Here is a 27,718-nt window from a genome sequence, read left to right as displayed (position 1 = left end):
TATTCCATTGCATATATGTACCACATCTTCTTTATCCATTCCTCTTTTGATGGACATTTAGGTTCCTTCCATGTCTTGGCTATTGTAAATAGTGCTGCAGTGAACATTGGGGTTCATGTATCTTTTCAAATTACGGTTTTCTCCGGATATATGCCCAGGAGTGGAATTGCTGTATCATATGGTAGTTCTATATTTAGTTTTTTAAGTAACCTCCATACTGTTCTCCATCCTGGTTGTACCAATTTACATTCCCATCAACAGTGTAGGAGGGCTCCCTTTTCTCCACATCCTCTCCAGCATTACCTGTTTATAGACTTTGATGATGGCCATTCTGATTGGTGTGAGGTGACATCTCATTGTAGTTTTGAATTGCATTTCTCTAATAATTAGCATGTTGAGCATCCTTTCATGTGCTTTTTAAAGGCCATTTGTATGTCTTCTTTGGAGAAATGTCTGTTTAGGTCTTCTGCTCATTTTATGATTGAGTTGTTTGTTCTTTTGATATTGAGCTACATGAGCTGTTTGTATATTTTGGAGATTAATCCCTTGTTGGTCGTTTCATTTGCAAATACTTTCTCCCATTCTTTGGGTTGTCTTTTTGTTTTGTTTACGGTTCCCTTTGCTATGCAAAAGCTTTTAAGATTAATTAGGTCCCATTTGTTTATTTTTGTTTTTATTTTTATTACTCTAGGAAGTGGATTGAAAAAGATATTGCTGCGATTTATGTCAGAGAGTGTTCTGCCTATGTTTTCCTCTAAGAGTTTTATAGTGTCTGTTCTTACATTTAGGTCTTTAGTCCATTTTGAGTTTATTTTTGTGTATGGTGTTAAAGAATGTTCTAATTTCGTTCTTTTACATGTAGCTGTCCAGTTTTCCCAGCACAACTTATTGAAGAGACTGTCTTTTCTCCATTGTAGAATCTTGCCTCCTTTGTTGTAGATTAATTGGCCATAGGTGCATGGGTTTATTTCTGGGCTTACTATCCTGCTCCATTGATCTATATTTTTGGTTTTGTGACAGGACCAAACTGTTTTGATTACTGTAGCTTTGTAGTATAGGCTGGTGTCAGGGAGCCTGTTTCCTCCAGCTCTGTTTCTCTTTTTCAAGATTGCATTGGCTATTTGGGTCTTCTGTGTAGCCATACAAATTTTAAGATTTTTTGTTCTAGTTCTGTGAAAAATGCTATTGGTAATTTGATAGTGATTGCATTGAATCTGTAGATTGTCTTGGGTAGTATAGTCATTTTGACAATATTGATTCTTCCAGTCCAAGAACATGGTTTATCTCTCCATCTGTGTCATCTTCAATTTCTTTGATCAGCATCTTATAGTTTTCAGAGTACAGGTCTTCTGCCTCCTCAGGTAGGTTTATTCCTAGGTATTTTATTGTTGTTGATGCAATGGTAAATGGAATTGCTTCCTTAATTTCTCTTTCTGATCTTTCGTTGAATGCACGAGATTTCTGTGTATTAATTTTGTATCCTGCAACTTTACAAAATTCATGGATGAGCTCTAGTAGTTTTCTGGTAGTGTCTTTAGGATTTTCTATGTATAGTATCATGTCATCTGCAAACAGTGATAGTTTTACTTGTTTTTTCCCAACTTGTATTCCTTTTATTTCTTTTTCTTCTTTGATAGCCATGGCTAGGACTTCCAAAACTATATTGAATAAAAGTGGAAAGAGTGGACATCCTTGTCTTGCTCCTGATTTTAAAGGAAATGCTTTCAGCTTTTTACCGTTGAGAATGGTGTTAGCTGTGGGTTTGTCGTACATGGCCTTTACTATGTTGAGGAAGTTTCCCTCTATGCCCACTTTCTGGAGAGTTTTTTTTTTTTTTAATCATAAATGGGTGTTGAATTTTGTCAAAAGCTTTTTCTGCATCTATTGAGATGATCATATTGTTTTTATTCTTCAATTTGTTAATGTGGTTTATTATACTGATTGATTTGTGGATACTGAAGAGTCCTTGCATTCCTGGGATAAATCCCACTTGATCATGGTGTATGATCCTTTTAATGTGTTCCTGGATTAAGTTTGCTAGTATTTTGTTGAGGATTTTTGCATCTATATTCATCAATGATAGTGGCCTGTAGTTTTCTTTTTGTGGTATCTTTTCCTGGTTTTGGTATCAGGGTGATGGTGGCCTCAAAGAATGAGTTTGATGGTGGCCTCATAGAGTGAGTTTGGGAGCATTGCTTCCTGTGCAATTTTTTGGATGAGTTTCAGAAGGATAGGGGATAACTTCTTTAAATGTTTGATAGAATTCACCTATGAAGCCATCTGGTCCTAGGCTTTTGTTTGTTGAAAGTTCTTAAATCACAGTTTCAATTTCATTACTTGTGAGTGGTCTGTTCATATCTTCTGTTTCTTCCTGGTTCAGTCTTGGGAGATTGTACTTTTCTAACAATTTGTCCATTTCTTCTAGGTTGTCCATTTTATGGGCATATAGTTGCTTACAGTAGTCTCTCATGATCCTTTGTATTTCTGTGGTGTCAGTTGTAATTTGTAATTTTATTGATTTGAGCCCTCTCCCCTTTTTTTTCCTGATGAGTCTGGGTAAAACTTTATCAATTTTGTTTATCTTTTCAAAGAACCACCTTTTAGTTTCATTGATCTTTTCTGTTGTCTTTTTCATATCTATTTCACTTATTTCTGCTCCGATCTTTATGAATTCTTTCCTTTTACAAACTTTGGGTTTTGTTTGTTTTTCTTACTCTAGTTGTTTTAGGTATAAGGTTGTTTTCTTACTCTAGTTGTTTTAGGTGTAAGGTTATGTTGTTTGTTTGAGATATTTCTTGTTTCCTGAGGTAATATTGTATTGCTAAACACTTTCCAAGAGTGGAGCCTCTGTTTCCCCTAGTCTTGTGGAGCTCCTGCATTCAAGCCCCACTGGCCTTCAAAGACATATACTCTGGGGGCTCCTCCTCTCGATGCCAGACACCCAGGCTGGTGAGCCTGATGTGGGGCCCAGAACTCTCACTCCTGTGGGAGAACCTTTGTGATATGATTACTTTCCAGTTTGTGGGTCACCCACCCAGTGAGTCTAGCATTTCATTATATCATGAATGTGCCCCTCCTACCTTCTCACTATGGCTTCTTCTTTGTCTTTGGGTGTAGAATATCTTTTTTGGTAGATTCCAATCCTTTTTATCGATGGTTGTTCAGCATTTAGTTGTGATTATGTGCTAGGAGGTGAGCTCAAGTCCTTCTACTCCACCATCTAGTGTCAGACTCAGGGATTTGGCTTTGACTGGGAGAAATTTCTATCCATGGTGGCACCTGATTGAGGCTGCACACCAGTGAGAAAGACCCAGTCCACTCCCTTTGTAGACTTTTTAACAATGGTCATTCTGACTGGTGTGAGGTGATACCTCATTGTATCTTATATTTGCATTTGTCTAACAATTAGTGATGTTGAGGTTTTCATGTGCCTATTGGCCATCTGTATGTCTTCTGTGAAGGAATGTCTATTTAGCACTTCTGGCAATTTTTTGAGTGGGTTGTTTGTTTTTCTGTTGTTATTGAGTTGTATGCACTGTTTGTATATTTTGGAAATTAAGGCCTTATCTGTTGCATCATTTGCAAATATTTTCTACCAGTCCATAGGTTGTCTTTTCATTTCGTTTATGGTTTTCTTTTCTGTGCCAAAAGCTTATAAGTTTGATTAGGTCCCATTTGTTTATTTCTGCTTTTATTTCTGTTGCCTTGGGAGACTGACCTAAGTAAACATTGGTATGATTTATATAAGAGAAGATTTTGTCTATGTTCTCTTCTAGGAGTTTTATGGTGTCATGTCTTGTTTAAATCTTTAAGCCATTTCGAGTTTATTTTGGTGTATGGTGTGAGGGAATGTTCTAACTTCATTAATTTACATGTGGCTGTCCAACTTTCCTAACACGACTTGCTGAAGAGACTGTTATTTTCTCCATTGTATATTCTTGCCTCCTTTGTCAAAGATTAATTGACCATAGGTGTGTGGATGTATGTCTGGGCTCCCTATTCTGTTCCCTTGATCCAGGTGTCTGTTTTTGTGCTGATATCACAGTTTTGATTACTGTAGCTTTGTAGTATTATCTGAAGTCTGGGAGGGTTACGCCTCCTGTTTTGTTCTTTTACCTCAGGATTGCTTTGGCAATTCTGGGTCTTTTGTTGTTCCATATAAATTTTGGGATTATTTGTTCTAGTTCTGTGAAAAATGTCATGGGTATTTTGATAGGTATTGCATTAAATCTCTAGATTTCTTTGGGTAGTGTGGCCATTTCAACAATATTAATTCTTCCAATCAAGGAGCATGGGGTATCTTTTCATTTCTTTAAATCAGCTTCAGTTTTCTTTGTCAATGTTTTAAAGTTCTCCATAGTGTACAAGTCTTTTACCCCCTTGGTTAGGTTTGTTCCTAAGTATTTTTTGATGCAATTTTGAAAGGGATTTTTAATTGTTTTTACTTTCCTGATATTTCATTGTTAGTGTAAAGAAATGATACATATTTCTGTATGTTATTCTTGTATCCTGCTACCAAGGTGAATTTGTTTATCAGTTCTAGTAGTTTTTTTTTTTTTTTTTGTGGTATGCGGGCCTCCCCCCGCTGCGGCCTCTCCCGCTGCGGAGCACAGGCCCCGGACGCGCAGGCCCAGCGGCCACGGCTCACGGGCCCAGCCGCTCCACGGCACGCGGGATCCTCCCAGACCAGGGCGCGAACCCAGCTCCCCTGCATCGGCAGGCGGACGCGCAACCACTGCGCCACCAGGGAAGCCCAGTTCTAGTAGTTTTTGTGTGAAGTCTTTTGGGTTTTCTATATGTAGTATCATGTCAACTGCATATAATGATAATTTTACCTCTTCCCTTCCAATTTGGACACCTTTTGTTTCTTTTCCTTGTCTGATTGCTGTTGCTAGGACTTCCAATACTATCTTGAATAAAGTGGTGAAAGTGTGCATCCTTGTCTTCCAGATTTTAGCAGAAAGGCTTTCAGCTTTTTGCCATTGAGTATTATGTTGGCTGTGAGTTTATCATAAATAGCTTTTATTATGTGAAGTTATGTTCCCTCTGTGCCCACTTTGGTAAGAGGTTTTATCATGAATGGATGTTGGATTTTATCAAATACTTTTCTGCATCTATTGAGATGATCATGTAGACCATTCTCTAGGACACACTACATCCTAGGACACAAAACAAGCCTCAGAAAGTTTAATAGGATAGAAATTTTTTAAAGTATCTTTTCTGACTACAATGTCATGAAACTAGAAATCAACCACAGGAAGAGGAATTAGAAAAAAAAACGATTACATGGGGACTAAACAACATGCTACTAAAAAAAACCAATGGGTAAATGATGAAATCAAAGAGAAAATTAAAAAGTATCTTGAGACAAATGACAGTGAAAACACAAGCATCCAAAATCTATGGGATTCAGCAAAAGCAGTCCTAGGAGGCAAGTTCATAGCGATACAGGCCTTTTATGAAGCCACCATCACCCAGATACCAAAACCAGATGAAGACACTGCAAAAAAAGAAAATTATAGGCCAGTATCTTTGATGAATATAGATGCAAAAATTCTCAACAAAATACTAGCAAACCAAATCCAATAATACATAAAAAAGATCATACACCACGATCAAGTCGGATTCATCCCAGGGTCACAGGGATGGTTCAACATATGCAAATCAATCAATGTGAAATACCACACCAACAAAAGAAAAGTAAAAAATCCTGCTATTGTTAAGTAAAGAGGAGTACCATTCTGAGTGAGCAACCACAGGGTACACAGGTGGTCTAGTCAATCAGTTTTTATAAGCCCCCTTCATTCCAAATGTACTTTTTTATTTCAAATGGTGGAAATCAGACTGTTTATTACTAAGACAAATGACTTCATATGTTTCATTTTAATATTGATTTGTATACTTTTTTATGGGGGATAAAAGGAAAGAAACCACCTTAGAGTTTTCTTTCCAGGGGCTGCCAACTACCATTCAGTATTTATTAATAAAAATGCTAAGAAACTTTAATTTTTTGCATATCTTATCTTGTACCAGAAATAGTTTATCTTTGAAAATAATCTGTATATATATAGAGAGAGATAGGGGTAGTAGAAAATACTCAAATCCAGTGGTTACTTTGACACAATACAGAATAGATGGAAATTTTAGCTGGGTTTCAAATATACTAAAATAATAAAATTATTATAGGAAAATAAAATTTTAGTGCTTTATAACTTAAAAGTAGAATATATATATTTAAACAGAGATCTAAATTATTTTACTTTTTAAATTGGCATCCTATACAAAAACCATAAGTTATAGTTTTAGTAAAGCACCAGGGACTTCTGACAAACTCATGGTTCTAGAATAAGTCAGAAACTTTGAGCTATATCGTTACTTCTATCCATACTTCAAAGACAAAATTTAACATGCGTAGGTTTATTAATCACAGGTTTTCATTCCTGTTCTCAACATACAGGTATTGAAGACAGGAGAAACTGGAGGCAAACTCAGTTTAAGTTTCCATGAAATGACTCTGAAAAACATTTCTCAGTACTGTTTATAAACATCTCCTTCTCCCAGCATGTTTTACGGGGCCACTACTGATACTGGTATTTCATCAACTCAGATGTTATGGGAAGTCTTGATGTCCTTAGAACCAGAATATGTTGACACACTTGTTCTCAGAGATCCTGACCAAACAGTTCTCTTGAGGGGAATATCCTTGGTTAAGCAGTAGTGCTGAAACTCTCCTTTGTCAGGCCTTATCGTTTCACTTATGTCCTTACTTTTAACATATACTTGCTGCCATTAATTTAGAGGTTTGTATTTTATTTTGTACTGATTTACTAGAACAGAATTATTCTTCGATTTAGAATTTTTTTTAAACTTATTTATTTATTTATTTTTGGCTGCATTGGGTCTTTGTTGCTGTGCGTGGGCTTTTCTCTAGTTGTGGTGAGCGGGGGCTACTCTTCATTGCGGTGCACAGGCTTCTCATAGTGGTGGCTTCTCTTGTTGTAGAGCATGGGCTCTAGGCGCGCGGGCTTCAGTAGTTGTGGCATGAGGGCTCAATAGTTGTGGCTCGTGGGCTCTAGAACTCGGGCTCAGTCATTGTGGCGCATGGGCTTAATTGCTCCACGGCATGTGGAATCTTCCTGAGCCAGGGCTCAAACCCGTGTCACCTGCATTGGCAGGCGGATTCTTAACCACTGCGCCGCTAGGGAAGTCCAAGCATTTTTTTATATATTATAACGTCAGTAGTCTTATCACAACACACTATTATCCTCAATGTCCCTGTGAGAGCAGTGAGTAACTTCTACCATTATGTTAATGACAATAAAGTCAGTCTCTTACAGTTTACTTATCATAGCTGGCAGAAGAAGGTCTCAGAAATAATATCTTTAATAAATATTATAATACCAGAAATGTAATTACTATATGCCATCTCAGTAATCATCAAAAGCAATTATGAATAGCCTCTCCAAAGTATTGAGGAGGATGTACTAGTAACAAATGCTCACTGAAGTCCTAATTTACAGCTCTAATATAGCACTTACGGACTAAGGTTTAGTCAGTTGTGTAGATAGCATGCAATAATTTTTGAAAAGCCCAAGCTTTGGAGTCAAACAGGAAAGTCAGGAGAGAAAGAGCCCCAGAAATCTGCACAAGGATCACCTTGAGTCTTTGGCTGAACACTAACCTGTGCATGCATAGCATGAGATTTCACACTATGGGCAAAGGACAGTGACAGGACAGGTCCATGTCTCCCAGGAATCCCTGCTGTATCATTTATTGGCTGGGAGAAGCCTGTGGGGAATGTAGCCTCAGTTTAGATGCAGTGATGAATCTCACATCATGGCAGCTGGAGCTATTGGCTTATTTTTTTTCCTGAAGTTAGAGATCTGAGAAATGCATTCTTGTGATATCACTATCCACCATTTGTCTGTATAGATCTATTTTTCCACAGCAACTACTCCATGGAAACTGACTGGAGACAAAATGGGAGGTTAATGAGTTAAACTGCATCCACTGTTGCTGCAGTTCATCTCACAGTTGCAAAGTACTCATCCTCTCCCTCATCTGCTATCCATTTTATTTCTCCTTGCACCGTTTGCCATAGCACTCAGGCATTTCCACTTCATTGAGTATTGGCCTTTTTTTTTTTTTTTTTTTCAGGCTACTAAGAGCCATTCTAGCAGCAATTTATACCATCCTTTGGGGTCCTTCATAGGATATTAAATTCAGTATCCAGAAAAAGTGCCACCCACGTTAATGAATTATTTATCCAGTCTTCCATTCCAACTCCCCTGTTTCTGCTGGCACATGCTAGCTAATTCTTTCAACTCTTTAAGTGTGTGGTCTCCTAGCTTATCAAGTCCAGCATATTGTCAGCTAAATTGTGCTGAGATTTAACCCTCGTTATCAGCCTGGCAACCGGGAGAGTAGTAGAGGCATTTCCTGAGGGGAGGGAGTATCTTTTGCATTGTAGGGAGAGATCTGTATAGAATGTTTTAGCACAGTGGAAGTGCTATCTCAGATTCAGGGGCTCTGCACTGTGAACATCCTCAGGGGCATCCATGCAGCTGTACCTAACCTAGATATCAGTACCTAACCTAGATATCAGTACCTTCAGTGTTCTTAAATAGGGCCTTGACTTTAGCAAAGCAGACCTTCCTTGATGATTCATCCAAATGTCTCTAGAGCTCTGTGACTGTTAGCAGTTAGGTCTTCCACCTGTCAGTTGTACCTTCCATTCAAATGCAGTAGATAAGGACCTCTATAAGCTACCAGAGTGGCTTTCCGGCTGTCACACTTAGCCATTAACTGTAAAGAGCACTCAGTCCCTTATTATGCTTCCTTGGGGCATAAATACAACTTAGTAGTCATCAGCCTATGCCACTGTCTACTTACTAAACACTGCCCATCCACAGCCTCCACCCCCACTCCAGTACACCACAGAACTGTTCAAAGGAAGGTTTGGTTTGGCTCTCTGGAGCCCTCAAGCCAATATTGCCACTCGAAGAATCCAATGTCAGTCAGGAACAGGACTGCCTTAGTATCCCTTACTGCCCTCATTTATTTCCTAGGAGCAGCTTGTGGAAAGTGTAGCCTTAAACACAAAAAATACAATGACACATTTCAAAATGGAACAGCTGGGGCTGTCAGTTACACTCCCTTTAGTAGGAGATCTCAGAGCGATATTCTCATGAATGCCACTTTGGGGTCTATAAATAGAAGTGGGAGAGACATCATGAAAACAGCAGAGTAGGGAGCTCCAAGAATCAGTCCCTCAGTGAAGCAAACATTAAGCAAACAAAAACTGACAAAATTAACTTTTTAAAAACTCTAGAATCTAATTTTTAAAACTTGTAATAATCAGGGGAGTGCTTACTAAAGACAGAGACTGCTAACTTTTGGTAAGAAAGCATTGTTGCATTTTTGTTTACCGTCTGCCATCCCCCATTCCCCAGTGTGACAGTGGCCAGCATTTCTGGTGTCAGCTAGCTGGTGCCAGAGGGCAACAATGGATCTTTTTCTCAAAAACTGTTCACGAATTTTGACCAGACTTGTGGTTTCCAGAGGGACCAGTGCAGAAGCTTGGCTTTGTTTCACCTCCCTCAGGCTGGAACAGCATCTTTGGCAAAAGCATTTGTGTATGTCAAAAGCACTTCAAGGCATAATATGCATAGCTGTCTCTCAGGCAGGGTATGGAGAGTGGGGAAAGCAGCAGACAGATGGAAAGACCTGATAAAGAGAAGGCTAAGGTGAAGATTCTGGGGGGAATAAAGTTCTTGAAGGACTGCCTCATATACCAAGGAATCAGGGGTACAACACACATGCCCACAACAGGATGCATGCTCATAAAAGACCTGAGAGACCCCCAGACTTAAAACTCTGGAGGACCTTTGGGCTCTGCACAGCAAGAATGGAATTCTGAGGCTGAATTGTACATAGGTAGCCTGGCTAAGTAGTGAAAGCATGCCTTAGCTCAGAGGCAATCTACAAAGACCGAGAGAATTGTTTGTTTGTTGCTTTAGAAATTTTTTTTAAAATCTGTCACATCAGTCTGTCAGGATGTTAAAAGTATCTGGCTGATTGCTGAGATAATGAAACAGATTTCAGTGATCACACATGACAAGGAATATAGGCTTTGCAAAAATAGTTTGAGAATGTCACTAAACAAATAGATGACTACCCTCAAAAGCAACAACAGTAAAACCTGGAAGAATCCGATTTCCAGAGTTATCACATTATTATATTCAAAATATCTTATTTCCAGCAAAAATTAAAAGGCATACAAAGAAACAGGAAAGTATGGCCCATTCACAAGGAAAGAAAATAGCATCCCTGGGGAAGCACAGACATTGGGCTTTACTAGACTAAAAACTTTATTTTTTTTTATTGGAGTATAATTGCTTTACAATGTTGTTTAAGTTTCTCCTGTACAGTGAAGTGAATCAGCAGTATGTATACATATATCCCCTCCCTCGTGGACCTCCCTCCCCCACCATCCCACTTTTAGGTCTTCACAGACACTGAGCTGAGCTCCCTGTGCTATACAGCAGGTTCCCACTACCTGTCTGTTTTACACATGGTAGTGTATTTATGTCAAATCTAATCTCCCAATTCATCCCACCTCCCTTACCCCCACTGTGCCCATACGTCCGTTCTCTATGTCTGCCTTTCTATTTAGACTAAGACTTTAAATCAGCTGTCTTACATAAGCTTAGAGAGGTTAAGGAAATGATAGACAATGATGTAAAGGAGATCAGAATGATTTCTTACCAGATAGAGAATATCAGTAAAGAGATTGAAATAGTTAAAAGGAACCAAATAGAAAATTTGGAGCTGAAAAGAAAAATTCACCAGATGGGCTCAACAGCAGATTTGAGAAGGCAGAGAAAGAATCAGTGAATGTTAAAATAGGACAATTAAAATTATCACGAGAGGAAAAAGAATGAAAAAAAAAAATGAACAGAACCTGAGGGACATGTGGGATGCCATCAAGCGTATGCATTATGGGAGTCTTAGAAGGAGAAGAAAATTTAGACTAACTGCAGGAATCTACATATCCAAGAAACACGATGAAATTCAATTAGAATCAACCCAAAGAAATCCACATCATTCAAAATGTCAAAAACCAAAGACAGAATCTTGAAAGCAGCAAACAAAAAGCAACTGGTTTTGTAGAAGAGATCCTCAATAAGATTAACAGCTGATTTTTTCATTAGAAACCATGGAAGGCAGAAGGTAGCAGGATCACATTTGAAGTATATAAAGAAAAAAAATCAATCAAGAATTCTAGACCTGGCAAAACTATCCTTTAAAAATGAAGGAAAATTAAGATATTCCCAGATAAAAGCTGAGGAAGTACACTGCTAGTTGACCTGCCTTATAAGAAATACTAAAAAGGGTCCTTCAGTCTAAAATGAAAGGACTGTATTTCAAAGTAGTACAAAGAAATAAACAATACAAGGAAAGAAAACTATGTAAATAAATATAACAGCCAGTATTATTATATTTTTGGTTTTGTAACTCTTCTTTTTTCCCTATTTGATTTTAAAAACAGTGAGTGCAACAAAAATTGTAATTCTATTAATGGGCACACAGTATTTAAACAGATAACTTTGTGACAATAATGACATAAAGGAGAGCATAGAGCTACACAGACGTAAAGTTTTGTATGCTATTAAAGTTAAGTTGGTATAATTTAAACTTAGATTGTTATAAATTTAAGATATTGTAATCCTTAGGGTAATCACTAATGAAATAACTAAAATAAATATAAAAGAGGAAAAGAGAAGGATCAAAATGGTACATTAGAAAAAAGAAGGTAGTATTGTAAGAATTATGGGACAAAATGATAGATGTAGAAAATAAATAGGAAAATGGCAGAACTAAGAGCTTCTTTATCATTAATCACACTAAATGAAAATGGATTAATCCCATCAATTAAAGTACAGAGATTGAAAGAGTGGAAAAAATGTGATCCAACTGTCTGTTGTCTAGAAGGGGCTCACTGTAGACTCAAAGACACAAATAGGTTGAAAATGAAAGGATGGAAAAATATATTCCAAGCAAAAGCAAGATAGGGTGGCTTTACTAACATCAGACAAAATAGACATTAGTAAAAAAGTTTTAGAAGAGGTAAAGAACAACATTATCCTTAAAGGGACAATGCATCAAGAAGATATAATAAATTAAAACATCTGTGCCCCAAAATAACAGAGATCCGAAACATATGAAGCAAACAGTGATGAAATGGAAGGGAGTAGAAAGCTGTACAATGATAGTTGGAAACTTCATCACCCGTTTCAACACTGGATAACACATCTACATAGAAGATCAATAGGGAAATACAGGGCTTGAACAACAGTACACACTGACTAGATCTAATAGACACATATAGAGGACTCTACACACAGCAGCAGAATAACATTCTTCTAAAGTGAGCATGGAAGATTCGCCAGCATAGACCACTATTAGAACATAAAACAAGTCTTAATGAATTTAAAAAGATAGAAATCACACAAAGCATACTTTTTTTACCATAGTAAAATTATGCTAGAAATCAATAATGGAAGGAAAACTGAAAATTCTCAAACATATGGAAATTAAACTGTACGGTCCATGGGAGATCAGCTAAGATGGCAGAGTAGAAAAACCCTGGGCTCGGGACTTCCCTGGTGGTGCAGTGGTTAAGAATCTGCCTGCCAACGCAGGAGACACAGGTTCGGAGCCCTGGTCCGGGAAGATCCCACATGCCACGGAGCAACTAAGTCCATGTGCCACAACTACTGAGCCTGTGCTCTAGAGCCCACAAGCCACACACATGCCACGGAGCAACTAGCCCCATGTGCCACAACTACTGAGCCTGTGCTCTAGAGCCCACAAGCCACAATTACTGAGCCCACATGCCACAACTACTGAGCCCACGCACCTAGAGCCCATGCTCCTCAATGAGAAGCCACTGCAATGCGAAGGCCGAGCACCGCAGAGTAGCCCCCACGTGCCGCAACTAGAGAAAGCCTGTGGGCATCAACAAAGACCCAACGCCCATAAATAGATAGATAGATAGATAGATAGATAGATAGATAGGTAAATGTTCCTTAAAAAAAACAAAACAAACAAAAACCTCGGCTCATCTCCTCTTACAAGCAAACCAAGTCACACCTATTTGCAGAACAACCATTGATGTAAAAGACCAGAACCTAACAGAAAAGATCTAATACAACTAAAGATATAACGAAGGAGCCACAATAAGAAAGGTAGTAGGGGTGGAGTCATGCTATAGTCAAGTCCCACACCCGTGGGTGTATAACCCACAAAAAGGAGAATAATTAAAACTGCAGAGGTTCTCCAAAGGAGTGAGAAGTCCAAGCCCTGTATCAGGCTTCCCAGCCCAAGGGTCCTGTACTGGGAAGATGAGACCCCAGAGCATTTGGCTTTTGGGAGTCCTAGAGGCCTGGGGGAAAGAGAGACTTCACTCTTTTTTTTTTTTGCGGTACGCGTGCCTCTCCCTGTTGTGGCCTTTCCCGTTGCGGAGCGCAGGCTCCGGACGCGCAGGCTCAGTGGCCATGGCTCACGGGCCTAGCCGCTCCGCGGCATGTGGGATCTTCCCAGACTGGGGCACGAACCCGTGTCCCCTGCATCAGCAGGCGGACTCTCAAACACTGCGCCACGAGGGAAGCCTGAGACTTCACTCTTAAAGGGCACACACAAAATCTCACATGCTCCAGGACCCCAGACAGAAGCAGTAATCTGCTAGGAGCCTCGGTCAGACCTACCTGCTGATCTTGGAGATTCTTCTGGAGAGGTGGGAGGCAACTGCAGCTGACCCTGGAGACATGATTGTTGTGTGTTCCCATTATGCCTCCTTGTCTTTGACACTACTCTTTGTTTTGAAGTCTATTTTATCTGATCATTTTAGCCATTCTAGCATTCTTATACTCACTGTTTTCCATCCATTTACTTTCACACTGTGTCTGTATATTTACAGTATATTTCTTATAAACAGCATATAGTTGAGTTTTGCTTTTTTTAATCCGTTCTAACAATCTTTGTCTTTTTATTGGAGTGTTCAACCCGTTAATATTTATGTAATTATTGATGTGGTTGAAAGTCAATCTACCATTTTATCTGTTTTCTGTTTATCTCTTCTTATATTTGTTCCTCTGTTCCTTCTTTCCTTCTTTTTGATTATTTGAATATTTTTCAGAATTTTGTTTTAATTTATCTGTTTGCTTTTTTAGCTATAGCTCTTTATACTTTTTAGCTGCTCTAAGGGTTACATTATATATCCATAATGTTCCACGGTCTACTTAGAGTTAATATAGTACTATTTCATGTAAAATGTAGAAATCTTACATCTCAATTGGTTCATTTACCCACCTCACTTCATCCTTTATGCCAGGGGTCCCCAGTCCCCGGACCATGGACTGCTACCAGTCTGTGGCCTGTTAGGAACCAGGCCACACAGCAGGAAGTAACAGCAGGTGAGCGAGCGAAGCTTCATTTGTATTTACAGCCGCTCCCCATCACTCGCATTACCACCTGAGCTCCGCAGATCAGTGGTGGCATTAGATTCTCATAGGAGTGCGAACCCTACTGTGAACTGTACATGTGAGGGATCTAGGTTGTATGCTCCTTATGAGAATCTAATGCCTGATGATCTGAGGTAGAGCTGAGGTGGTGATGCTAGTGCTGGGGAGTGGCTGCAAATATAGATTATCATTAGCAGCGAGGTTTGACTGCACAGAGACCATAACAAATCAGTTGCTTGCAGACTCATGTCAAAACCCTATCAGTGAGTGGCAAGTGACAATTAAGCTGCATCTTACGGAGTAGACTGGACATAAGCAACACACTTCAGGTGTCACTGTCTCCCATCACCCCTAGATGGGACCATCTAGTTGCAGGAAAATAAGCTCAGGGCTCCCACTGATTCTGCATTATGGTAAGTTGTATAATTATTTCATTATATATTACAGTGTAATAATAATAGAAATAAAATGCACAATAAATGTAATGTGCTTGTATCCTCCCAAAACCATCCCCCCCAACCCAGTCCATGGAAAAACTGTCTTCCATGAAACTGGTCCCTGGTGACAAAAAGGTTGGGGACTTCTGCTTTATGCTATAGTTGCCACATATATTACCTACATATGTTATAACCCCCACAAAACAATTTTATCATTTTTGCTTAAAACAGACATATGTATTTTAAAGAAATAAAGGAAATGATCTTCTTTACATTGATCACTTGTAGTACTTCGCATTATTTATTGAAGAACTGAAGTTTCCATCTGATATCATTTATTTTAGCCTAAAGAACTTCCTTTTGCCCTTCTTATACTGCAGTTCTACTGGAGATACATATCTTAGAGGTGTTTTTTCCTTGAAAATGTCTTTATGTCACCTTCATTCTTGAAAGATACTTTTTGCTGAATATAGAATCTGTGTGACAGTCTTATTTCCTTTGAGTACTTCAGACATTTATTCCACTGTCTTTTTGAGATTATTCTATTTTTCTCTAAATTATTAAATGGGATATTTAGCTCATCAATTTTTAACCTTTCTTCTTTTCTTAATACAAACACTTAAGGCTACAAATTTCCCTTCAAGTGTCTCATTTGCTCAAGTTTTTCATTTACTTCTAAGTATTTTTAAATTTCTATTATTATTTTTCCTTTGACTAGTGACTTTTTAGTTTCTAAATGCATATGGATTTATTGCTTATCTTTCTATCAAAAACTGCCTTGTTGACAGATTCATTATATATATTATTCCTTAAAATTTAGTGAGACATGCTTTTTTATTTACTAACATAATTTTGTAAGGATTCCATGTGTGTTTGAGGAAGATGTGTATCCACTAATTTATGAGTGACAAGTTCTATGTATCCAGTAAATCCAGCTGTGTAATTATGTTGTTTAAGACTTCTATTTCTTTACGAATTTTTTTACTGCTTGGCCTAGCAAAAATTCAGGTATAACTTTTGAACTTTCCCCTTTGTTGGTGGGCTCATTATTTATTTTAATTCTATCAGAGATTTGATCTATATATTTTTAGCCTAGTTTATTAAATGCATCCAGTCTAGAATTTTTGTATCTTCCTGGAGACATGAAACCTTTATTATTTTGTTCTTACTCTCTATCTCTAATAATTTTTTTTCAAAAAACCATTTATCTGATTATATAGCTACCTTAGCTTTTTTACAAGAAAACTTTATTGAGGTTTAATTTAACTACCATAGAATTTATTCACTTAATTCTACAATTCAATGATTTTTAGTACATTTTCAGATTTGTAAACCATTATCGTGATCTAATTTTAAACATTTCCTTTGTCCCAAGAAGATCCCTCATGCCCATTTGTAGCCACTCCCTTTTCCCAACCCTAGCCAACCACAAATCTACTTTCTGTCTCTATAGATTTATCTTTTTTGGACATTTCATATAGATAGAATCATACAACATTGCTTCTTTAACTGTTAATGTAATATTTTTTAGTTCATCTATTTTGTAGTATGTATCAGTGTTTCATTCCTTTTTATTGCTGAAACCTGCTTCATTGTTTGGATATACCATATTTTAATTCGTTCATTCATCAGTTGATTGACATTAGGATTGTTTCTACTTTTAAGCTATTATGAATAATGTCGCTATGTATACATGAGTGTAAGTCTCTCTGGGGTATGTTTCATTTCTCTTGGGTAGATACCTAGGAATTGCCATGAAATTGAGTGTAATTATATGTCAAATTTATGTGTAATATTTTCAGAAACTGCCAAACTTTTTCCCAAAGTGGCTGCATTACTTTACATTCTTATCAATAATTGTCTTCTATTTTTTTCTATCCTTTTACTTTTAACCTTCTTTGTCTGTATGATTTAGATGTGGCTTTTATAAATAATATAAAACCGGATTTTACTTTTCCAGTTTGATACTCTGTCTTTAAACTGGTGAGTTTAGTCCATGTATATGATCATTTTTATACTGAGCTGTTTCTATCTTCCTTTGTGCTTTCTATTTTCCTGTGCTTCCTTTTATTCATTTCTTGTTTTTTACTTTTATTTGTTTAAATTTTTATTGGAGTATAGTTGACTTAAAATGTTTTGTTAGTTTCAGGTGTACACTAAAGTGAATCAGTTATACATATAAATATATCCACTCTTTTTTATATTCTTTTCCCATATAGGACATTAGAGAGTATTGAGTAGGGTTCCCTGTGCTCTACAGTAGGGTCCTTATTAGTTATCTATTTTATATATAGTATTATGTATATGTCAGTCTCAATCTCCCAATTTATCCCTGCCCCCCTTTTCACCTCTGATAATCATAAGTTTGTTTTCTATATCTGTGACTCTATTTCTGTTTTCTAAATAAGTTCATTTGTACCATTTTCTTTTAGATTCCACGTATAAGTCATATTGTATGACATTTGTCTTTGTCTGACTTACTTCACTCAGTATGATAATCTCTAGGTCCATCCATGTTGCTGCAAATGGTATTATTTTGTTCTATTTATTTATTTATTTATTTGGCTACATTGGGTCTTCGTTGCTGCACGCAGGCTTTCTCTAGCTGCGGCAAGTGGGGGGCTACTCTTCGTTGCGGTGCACGGGCTTCTCATTGTGGTGGCTTCTCTTGTTGCAGAGTACGGGCTCTAGGCACACGGGCTTCAGTAGTTTCAGTGTGTGGGCTCAATAGTTGTGGCTCGTGGGCTCTAGAATGCAGGCTCAATAGTTGTGATGCACAGGCTTAGTTGCTTCGCGGCATGTGGGATCTTTCCAGACCAGGTATTGAACCCAGGTCCCCTGCATTGGCAGGCAGATTCTCAACCACTGCGCCACCAGGGAAGTCCTATTTTGTTCCTTTTTATGGCTCAGTAATATTCTATTGTATATATGTACCACACCTTCTTTATCCAGTCCTCTGCCAATAGGCATTTAAGTTGCTTCCATGTCTTGGTTATTGTAAACAGTGCTGCAGTGAACATTGGTATCTTTTCGAATTATAGTTTTCTCTGGGTATATGCCCAGGAGTGGGATTGCTGGGTCATATGGTAGTTCCATTTTTAGTTTTTTAAGGAACCTCCATACTTCTCTCCATAATGGTTGTACCAATTTACATTCCCACCAACAGGGTAGGAGGGTTCCCTTTTCTCCACACCCTCTGCTGCATTTACTGTTTTTAGATTTTTTGATGATGGGCATTCTGACTACTATGAGGTGATACCTCATTATAGTTCTGATTTGCAATTCTTTAATAATTTGTGACATTGAGCATCTTTTCATCTGCTTTTTGCCATCTGTATGTCTTCTTTGGAGAAATGTCTATTTAGATCTTCCACCCAGGGAAGCCCCCACCCAGTTTTTGATTGGGTTGTTTTTTAAATATTGAGCTGCATGAGCTATTTGTGTATTTTGGAGATTAATCCCTTGTTGGTTGCTTTGTTTGCAAATATTTTCTCCCATTCTGTGGGTTGTCTTTTCGTTTTGTTGATAGTTTCCTTCACTGTGCAAAAGGTTTTAAGTTTAATTAGGTCCCATTTGTTCAGTTTTGTGTTTATTTTCATTGCTCTAGGAGGTGGATTCAAAAACATGCTGCTGCGATTTATGTCAAAGCATGTTCTGCCTACATTTTCCTCTAAGAGTGTTAGAGTGACCAGCCTTACATTTAGGTCTTTGATCCATTGTGAGTTTATTTTTGTTTATGGTGTTAGAGAATGTTCTAATTTCATTCTTTTACATGTAGCTGTCCAGTTTTCCCAGCAGCATTTATTGAAAAGACTGTCTTTCTTCACTTGTGTAGTCTTGCCTCCTTTGTCATAGGTTAATTGACCGTAGGTTTATGGGTTTATCTCTGGGCTTTCTATCCTGTTCCATTGAGCTGTATTTCTGTTTTTGTGCCAGTATCATACTGTTCTGATGACGTTAGCTTTGTAGCATAGCCAGATGTCAAGAAGCCTGATTCCGCAAGCTCTGCTTTTCTTTCTCAATATTACTTTGGCTATTCAGGTCTTTTGTGTAGCCATACAAATTTTAGGATTTTTTGTTCTAGTTCTGTGAAAAATGCCATTGGTAATTTGATAGGGATTGCATTGAATCTGTAGATTGCCTTGGGTAGTATTGTTACTTTGACAATATTGATTCTTCTAGTCCAAGAACATGGTATATCTCTCCATCTGTTTGTGTCATCTTTCATTTCTTTCATCAGCACCTTGTAGTTTTCTGAGTACAGGTCTTTTGCCTCCGTAGGTAGGTTTATTACTAATTATTTTATTCTTTTTGATGTGTTTTTGATGTGATGGTAAATGGGATTGTCTCCTTAATTTATCTTTCTGATCTTTCTTTGTTAGCATATAGGAATGCAAGAGGTTTCTGTGTAATAATCTTGTATCCTGCGACTGAACTAAATTCATTGATGAGCTCTAGTAGTTTTCTGGTAGCATCTTTAGGATTTTTCTTTTTGTTTTAACTTTATATTTTATATTGGAGTATCGCTGACTAACAATATTGTGATCAGGTGTACAGCAAAGTGATTCAGTTATACCTATACTGATATACATATATCTGTTCTTTTTCAAATTCTGTACAAGAGTAATGCTTATCCTCTCTTTATAATTTGAAGATATGTACCTACTATCTTCTACATCCCATTCTTCGACTACTGTCCAGAGTAGTTCTGCTTCCCCCACCCCCATTTTTGCTCTTTGCTCAGGGATTCTTACTCTAGTTTCAATCAAGGGACTTTGGTTAGTTGGTTATTTTTTGGTTGAGAGTGTGGTACCCTTGGAAATTTCCTTTCTTAAGAGTCCTGTGTTGTACTTTAACATATATTTATAAGCAATCTAGTTGGGAGCGCCCTTTGATATTTTTGGTTGTCCATACTGCCAGATGCCAATGCTAGTTCTTTCATTTTATCATAATGTTAATCATTACTCACCTAGAAAGAAGAGTACCTCCTAACCTGTCCACCTTAATTTCATTTTTTCCAATTTCAATTAATCATATATATATGGTTGCCAAATTGACAGTGGACATATTAGACATGCTCTGTGGTTGTCACTGCCTTGACAGGGGCATGGTCTGCTCCCTAGTTGCTGGAGTAGAGGCCCCCAGATCCGTTTCTTACCTGTGTTCTGATCTGTGGTGTGAGGTAGGTGGGATTGGAGCACTCCCACTGGGAGAGAAGCCACTGAGTATTCCTCCTATGAAGCTGCTCACCTGGGTGTGCTCTGTTGTGTCACCTTTCACCCATTATGCGAGCTCTCAGATTACACTGTTGTTGGCACTGCTCTTGGCCGCATCTTAACTGTGGGTATGCCGGCAATTGGCCCTGTTGTCTCTCAGTTGTTGTTTTCACCAGGGCACCAGCATAGATCCACTATTCTTGGCTTTTTTTAATACTTCTTGAATTTTTTTCTTTTTCAATTCACTCAGCCTCAACCCCACTCTACCTATACTGCTATTCAAGCAATTTATACAGTCTTTTAGTGGTTGAAATCTGACTATGCATAGTTACCAAAATCAAACAATTATCTTCAACAGTACAAAAAGCAAAGACCTTAGCACTTGATTTACATGATATATGTAATTAGTATTTTCTGATCTTAAAAATATCAGACCATTTGTGTGTGTGAATGTATGTCTGTGTGTATTTACCTGTATATTAACCAAATCTTTTTTTTTGAAGCCATTCCTTCTTGCTTCTCAAACCTTCCTTCTGGGATCGTTTTCCTTTTTCCTGAGCTATGTTCCCTAGAAGTCCCTTTATTGAAGATCTGTTGAATGCTTTCAGTTTTTGTACATCTGAAAGTGTCTTTATTTTTCTTTAATTGTTGAAAGAAAGTTCCACTGTCATATTATACATGAGTAATGCTTATTTTCTCTCTGTAATTTGAAAGTATGTCCCTAATGTCCTCTACATCCCATTGTTGCCATTGAGAGGTCTGGTGTCAGTCTGTTTGTATCAGTAGTTCCTTTGTAGGTGATCGTCTTCTCTCTGGCAGTTAAGATCTTTTTATTTTTGGAGTTCTGCATTTCCATTACAGATGTCCATAATTATAGATTCTTTTCAATATATCCTGCTTGATATATATTGTCCCTCTTGTGTTTATTGATTCATATCATTTATCAGCTTTGGAAAATTCTCAGCCTTTAACTTAATTACCTGATTAGACATGTTAGACTTTTCCATGTTCTCTGTATTGCTAACCTCTCTTTATATTTTTTTCTCGTTTCTCTGTACATTTTCTATAATTCCTTACTTGTGCCTCTTTTACTTCACTAATTCTTTCTTTGTGACAAATTATTTAACTCCAGTTCAGGTTTTCATTTCCAAAAGTTCTATTTTATTTCTTAAAAAATCTACCTGGTAATTTTTTTTTTATTATATCCTGTTGTATGCTTATTTTCATGGTTCCATAATTCTTTCTTTTTTTTTTTCTTTTTTTTTTTTTGTGGTATGCGGGCCTCTCACTGTTGTGGTCTCTCCCGTTGTGGAGCACAGGCTCCGGACATGCAGGCTCAGCGGCCATGGCTCATGGGCCCAGCTGCTCCGCGGCATGTGGGATCTTCCCGGTCCGGGGCATGAATCCATGTCCCCTGCATCAGCAGGGGGACTCTCAACCACTGCGCCACCAGGGAAGCCCCATAATTATTTCTTTTAAAATCTTATGCTGAATTATTTTATATTCTAATTTCAATAATTCCGTGATCTGAAATCCCTGGAGAAGTAAATCTGTTGTTTATTTTCTAATTTTCCATCACAATAGCTTGTTTTCTTTTGTATTCAGTGATCTTTCATTGTGAACTCATACTTGTTTTATTTTAATTTATGGCAATCCTGATGGCTTCTATCAAAAGTGCTTTAATCCAGACATGAATTTTCTTTTTATTTTTTCTACCAAAGTTAGGGGCACTAATAACCTGGGATCATTTTAGCCCATGTCTTAATCAAAAGTCTCAGGCTTAGCCCCTTTACCTTGAGACTTGTTCAGGGCTCAGTCTACTGAGGGTGGTGGCCCAGAGTAGTTCTGCCTTTTTTCCCCTCATTTTTGCTCTCTGTTCAGGGATCCTTACTGTAGTTTCAATCAAGGGACTTTGGTTAGTTGGTTATTTTTTTTATTGAGAGTGTGGTACCATTGGAAATTTCCCTTTTTTTAGAGTCCTGTGTTGTACTTTAACATATATTTTATAAGCAATCTAGTTGGGAGCGCCCTTTGATATTTTTGGTTGTCCATACTGCCAGATGCCAATGCCAACTCTTTCATTTTATCATAATGTTAATCATTACCTCTCACCTAGAATGAAGAGTGCCTCCTGACCTGTCCACCTTAATTTCATATTTCCCAGTTTCAATTAATCATATATATGTTTGCCAAATTTATGTATCAATGGACATATTAGACATGTTAAATTTGAGTTTCCTGGAAATAAAGAGTTTGGAGCTCAGGAAATAAATGGATTCTAGAGATTTATGGGTCATTGTTATAATTATCAATGCCATAGGAGTGGGTAAGGTTACTGGGGAAAACTTCACGGAGTAGGCAGAGAAAAATTAACTTAAAAAGGAGACTAAGAAGATGAATTCTAAGAATTGAGAAAACAAAGAATGAATCTCCAAATGCAAGGAAAGAGAGGGTTTCAAGGAGGGGAAGTTAATAGGGTCAGATATGGCCAAAAGGGCACACAAGATAAGAACTTATCTTTAAGTTTGGATAATTTACTACTGCTAGAAAAGTTTCCTTGGAGTGGCAACAAATGCAAGATGGCAGTGAATGTATGGAAGAGTAGTACAACTTGCTGATCCTCTGTCTTCTTCCTCATTACATCCCACTTCCACTGTATATATAATGAATCATTCAGCTTCCTGGAACAAAAATAAACACAATTTTCTTCTGATCTCCCATAGTTGAAAGGGATTCAAGCAAATACTGGAGATACTAGTAAGTAGAGCCAGGGAGGAGATGGGATAACAGTAATCAAACACAGCATGGAAATTGTGAAGTGTTTCAGGTTCTGGACCTACCAGCTCATATGGAATAATAATAAGCCTTGTGTGTTTGAATTTTAATTATATTAGCTATTTCACTAATAAATGTATGTACTCTATCAATAATAATATTCTACATTTCTGACACGTTTTATTTGAAATCTCCTATATTTTTAAAAAATAAATTTATTATTCGTTTATTTATTTATTTTTGGCTGCATTGGGTCTTCATTGTTCCATGAGGGCTTTTCTCTAGTTGTGGCACGCAGGGGCTACTCTTCGTTGCAGTGCGCAGGTTTCTCATTGTGGTGGCTTCTCTTGTTGTGGCGCATCATTATATTTTATACCATTTTATTTCACAATATAAAACAGAGAACAGAGAACAAGTTGGTTATTTATCTTCTTGTTTCTTGAGTCAGAAAGGCTGACAGTTATATGTAAGTCTCAACACTTAGACAAAATAAAGATGAACTTTCATTCCAAAATCCTGTGCAAATTGTATGTTCGTGACATGCTTTTCTCTCAGGATTTTAAAATTTCTACAGAGGTAATTAATTTAAACTGAAGTTGGTTCTCATGTATTTTAGCCTAAAATTAAACTTCCACAAAGAAAATTCTCAGTTTTACCTCAAGGAAAGATAGGATAAAAGAGTAGAAAAGTAGTATCTTTAAAAAATACTTATCCGAAAAAGAGGGGATATTTGTATACATATGGCTGATTCACTTTGCTGTACATACAGCAGAAACTGACACGGCAGTGTAAAGCAACTGTACTCCAAGAAAAAAAAAGTCTTAGAAACCATTTATTATTTTTATTTACAACAGAGGAGAAGGTATATTTTCCAAACTCACAAATATGAGTGTTTTGTAATAATGTAACATTTGACTTCTCAACTTTTACCTAAGAAACATAAAAGTATAATTATATGGTTTATTAATTGCTCCTATCCTGCTATATTCTCCATATCCCCCTACTTTTCTCTTACATAACAAAACACAACAAAGTAAAATATAGTGAGAAACATTATTTCCTAAGCTATCATTTCTCCACATTCAGCAGCACCTAATCTGGTTATGTTTATCTTTGAAAGTTGCACTGAACACCTCCACAGGGCTGTGTGCCTCAGCTCCTCCTAAGTACAATAAGAGTTCACATAGGGAAGATCCCAGCAGGCAAAGTCCCTCCTGTTTGCGAATATTTTTCTTATCAGAACAAAAACAGTAACACATAAGTAAATTAAACTGCTCTCTCCTCTTCTGTAGTTTTGTTCACAACATATAACGTTTCTTTTCTACCTTATAGGTACCAAAGATTTGAAAAGGCATTTCTGTTAGCTGTTGACATTGGTGCTCGTGACCTGTTTATGGTGAGTCATTCCCAGAGATGATTTTTTGCCTTCAGTTCTAAGGCTGAGTAAGTTGTCAGCTTTTGTGACCATTAAAAAGGATTAGTGTCATTTGTGCCTTCGACACATGGTGGGAAAGCATTATTCCATCCTGGCTTGCAGCTCTGCCTTCATGAAACTGGTCAATAGCCATCTAGTCTCTTTTGACTTGTTGACATTTTCCTTGCCAGATCCAAAGGATTTTTTATGTTTTCTAAGAATTTATAATTCTTGAAGTCAGTACGTTGATGTGAGGGGATGACACCTTTGTATCTAACAAGCTTAAGTGTCTTTCTAATCCATTCTCTAAAGAAGTACAGCTTCAGAAACCAGGACATAGGGCAAAACATGTCCCCTAGATCTTGAATGTGCTCAGTTTGTCCCTTAGAGTTTAGTGAGAAGTAACATATTATGAATGTTCTCACTTGTATTTTTAAAGTATCCACAGTGCAAAGTGGATCCAAAAGGATATAAATTCAAATATGCTTTAGTCCTCCATTTATTAGCTACAGAACAGTAAAATCAACCAGTTTCTTACAGATCCTTGTGCTCTGTATCAGGTTCTTATTTTATAAGATCTTTCACCACAGCGTCCAGTGAGATCAGATAAACAAAGGTGGGGTTCCTGGTTTTCCAGCATATTCTGCTCCACAGAGATTTCACTGTTGTCAATGAAACAATGAAGCAAAAGCTTCTTGAAAACAACAAAAACTTGTGGAAGGCTCTTTTACCTGAATCTTCTGCACAAATGAAGACATTTTGTAGTTTAAATTAAGCTTTGATGCTTTAGATGTTAATATGGGTTCATGACTTTGGAATGAATTTGTTATTTAAATTCTAATTTTGCATCATTCAGTTAAATTGTGCTTTCATTGATCATGAAAAAAATCTAATTACTTCACATGTATGAGCCTTTTGTTGGTCATCTGTATTTTGTTAGGTCAAATTGATCAGGCATATTAGTATACTAAGGGAACATTTTATTATTTTCACCAAAGTCTATGCATGCAGACATCACAGTGTCAGAAATTTAATTACAACACTTTTTAGATTTTCTGACCCCAATGACTTTCACTCTTTATCTCCACCTTCTCACCTCTGACACTACTCACAAGTAAAGGTAGATTTTCTTCATATTTCTTTATTTTTTTTATGTCTATATTCCCAGTCTTTTTTCTAGCAAAGATAGGAACTGAAGAGATGAGTATTTAAATATTTAGTGTCTGGTAAACTTTCTTTCTCAATGTATTATTATATTGCTCTGTAATTTTTGCTGCTTTGACTATTAAATAATACATAATCATCAAAGTCATCTTATAAATTTTTTTCAAATCATATCTGTTTCAGCATTTAGTCTCCATTAGGCAGTAACAATATAAAGAAAGTTTCCATGTTAGTTTAAAGCCAAATAGGCTTTCTGCTGATAGGCTAACCCTAACCCTAACCCATAAGGATTTTTACTAGTAAAAGGTAAAAACTTAAAATAAGGGAATGAGAGAAATAGTTTTACTTTCCTTTTTATTTGTAAAAGTGAACAATCAAAATGCTACATGCTTATTCTTCCTATGTAACTTTGCTTATTTATAGCCCAAAATCTGCCTTAAGGAAGCATTAAGAGCCTTAAGAGAGCATTAAGGCCTTAAACAAAGCTCCATTTAAGCTCATGATTCTACTATATACATTTGAAGCTCCATATTGAAATTGTCTAAAGAATTTATCATGTTTTCTAATAGATCAAATAGTACTATTTAAATTATCATCTAGCCTACATACTGAGAAATATTACCACTTTGAATTTAAAAGTTTTTAAAATAAACAGGATTATTCCTACATGTAAATTATCTTCTCCCGCCAAGATATCTCTTCCTTAAAGAATAAAAATATGACCACATTGAACGCAGAGGGGTCACCAAAAAAGTATAATGGTTAACCTGAGAATATTCTTTTTGCACTAGCATCTATCAGAGATAGAAGGATAAAAGACATATAGCATGATATCAATAGGCCTTGAATATTAAAAAGTCAGTATGTGGGTACTGGACCTGAGGAAATGGGCCAGAAAGGACCTCTTTGTCTGCTTTACACTGTAGCCTAAGTGAACATCTTCTAAATTAGGGTCAGCAAACTATGGCCTGCCAGCCAAATCTAGCCCCAAAATGGCTTTTTACAGTTTTAAATCGCTGAAAAAAATCGAAAGAAAAATAGTATCAAAACACTTTAAAATATATGATATTAAAAATACATGATAGTGAAATTCAGATTTCAGTGTCCATAAGTGAAGTGTTATTGGAACACAGCCAAACTGATTTATGTAATGCGTATGACTGCTTTACTCTATGATGGCAGAGTTGAGTGGTTGCAAGAGACTATATAGCTTGTAAAGCCTAAAATATTTCTATCTGGTATTTTACAAAAAAAGTTTGCAGACCCCTTGTCAAAAAAATCACAATTTATAATTTCACTCCTCTATTTAAAACCCTTTAGCAGCTTCTTGTCACCTTTGGGATAAATTCTAACTCCTTAATATGGCATCTAAGGCCCCTCCACTCTCACCTCTCTGCTTTCCAGCTACATCAGCTTTCTTTCAGTTCTGGGAAATGTACTCTACTCCTTATTACATCCAGACCATGTTAAGGAGTTTGGGTTTATCCTTACCCCAAATCAGCAAGGTGTAATGGGAAGGTGTAATGGTAGATACATGGAATTTGGGCCATAAGTTCTCTTCAAGATCAGTAACTTTTGAGTTTTTTTAAATGTATATAAATGACGATAATAATATAGTACCTACCCATAGGTTGTGTTTTTTAATTGAATAAAAGCATCTTTGAATTCTATAGTGCTTTATAATTTTTAAGTTTCACACAGATGATTTCATGTAATCCCATAATAACCCTTTGTTTCCCTTCACTCCTATATTGCCCCTCCCTCTTTCCCTCTCCCCACTGGTAACCACTAGTTTGTTCTCTATAAGTCTGCTTCTTTTTTATCATATTCACTATATTCACTAGTTTGTTGTATTTTTTAGATTCCACATATTAAGTGATATCATACAGTATTTGTCTTTCTCTGACTTATTTCACTTAGCATAATGCCCTCTAAGTCCATCCATATTGCTGCAAATGGCAAAGTTTCATCCTTATTTATGGCTGAGTCTTTATCCATTCAACTGTTGATGGAAACTTAGGTTGCTTCCATACCTTGGCAATTATAAATAATGCTGCTGTGAACATTGAGGTGCATGTATCTTCTTTGAATTAGTGGTTTTGGGTTTTTTTTCGGATATATATATATATATATCCATATATATATATATATATATATATATATATATATATATATATATATATATAT

At 36.9% G+C, this 27,718-nt stretch overlaps 1 protein-coding gene across 1 annotated transcript in view; it reads left to right on the top strand.

The window, feature by feature from the left end:
- The window catches only part of WDPCP (WD repeat containing planar cell polarity effector), a 460,096-nt gene that overhangs the window by 231,964 nt on the left and 200,414 nt on the right, over positions 1-27,718 (top strand). The window contains exon 14 of the mRNA XM_055088850.1: positions 24,286-24,349. Coding sequence (XP_054944825.1) covers positions 24,286-24,349 — 64 coding nt within the window. The remainder of the gene's footprint in view (positions 1-24,285; positions 24,350-27,718) is intronic.

The sequence above is a fragment of the Physeter macrocephalus genome, chromosome 12 (assembly GCF_002837175.3).
Source record: "Physeter macrocephalus isolate SW-GA chromosome 12, ASM283717v5, whole genome shotgun sequence".
NCBI lineage: Eukaryota > Metazoa > Chordata > Mammalia > Artiodactyla > Physeteridae > Physeter > Physeter macrocephalus.
The sequence above is the reverse complement of the archived record's forward strand: the minus strand, read 5'-3'. Positions and strand labels throughout refer to the sequence as shown.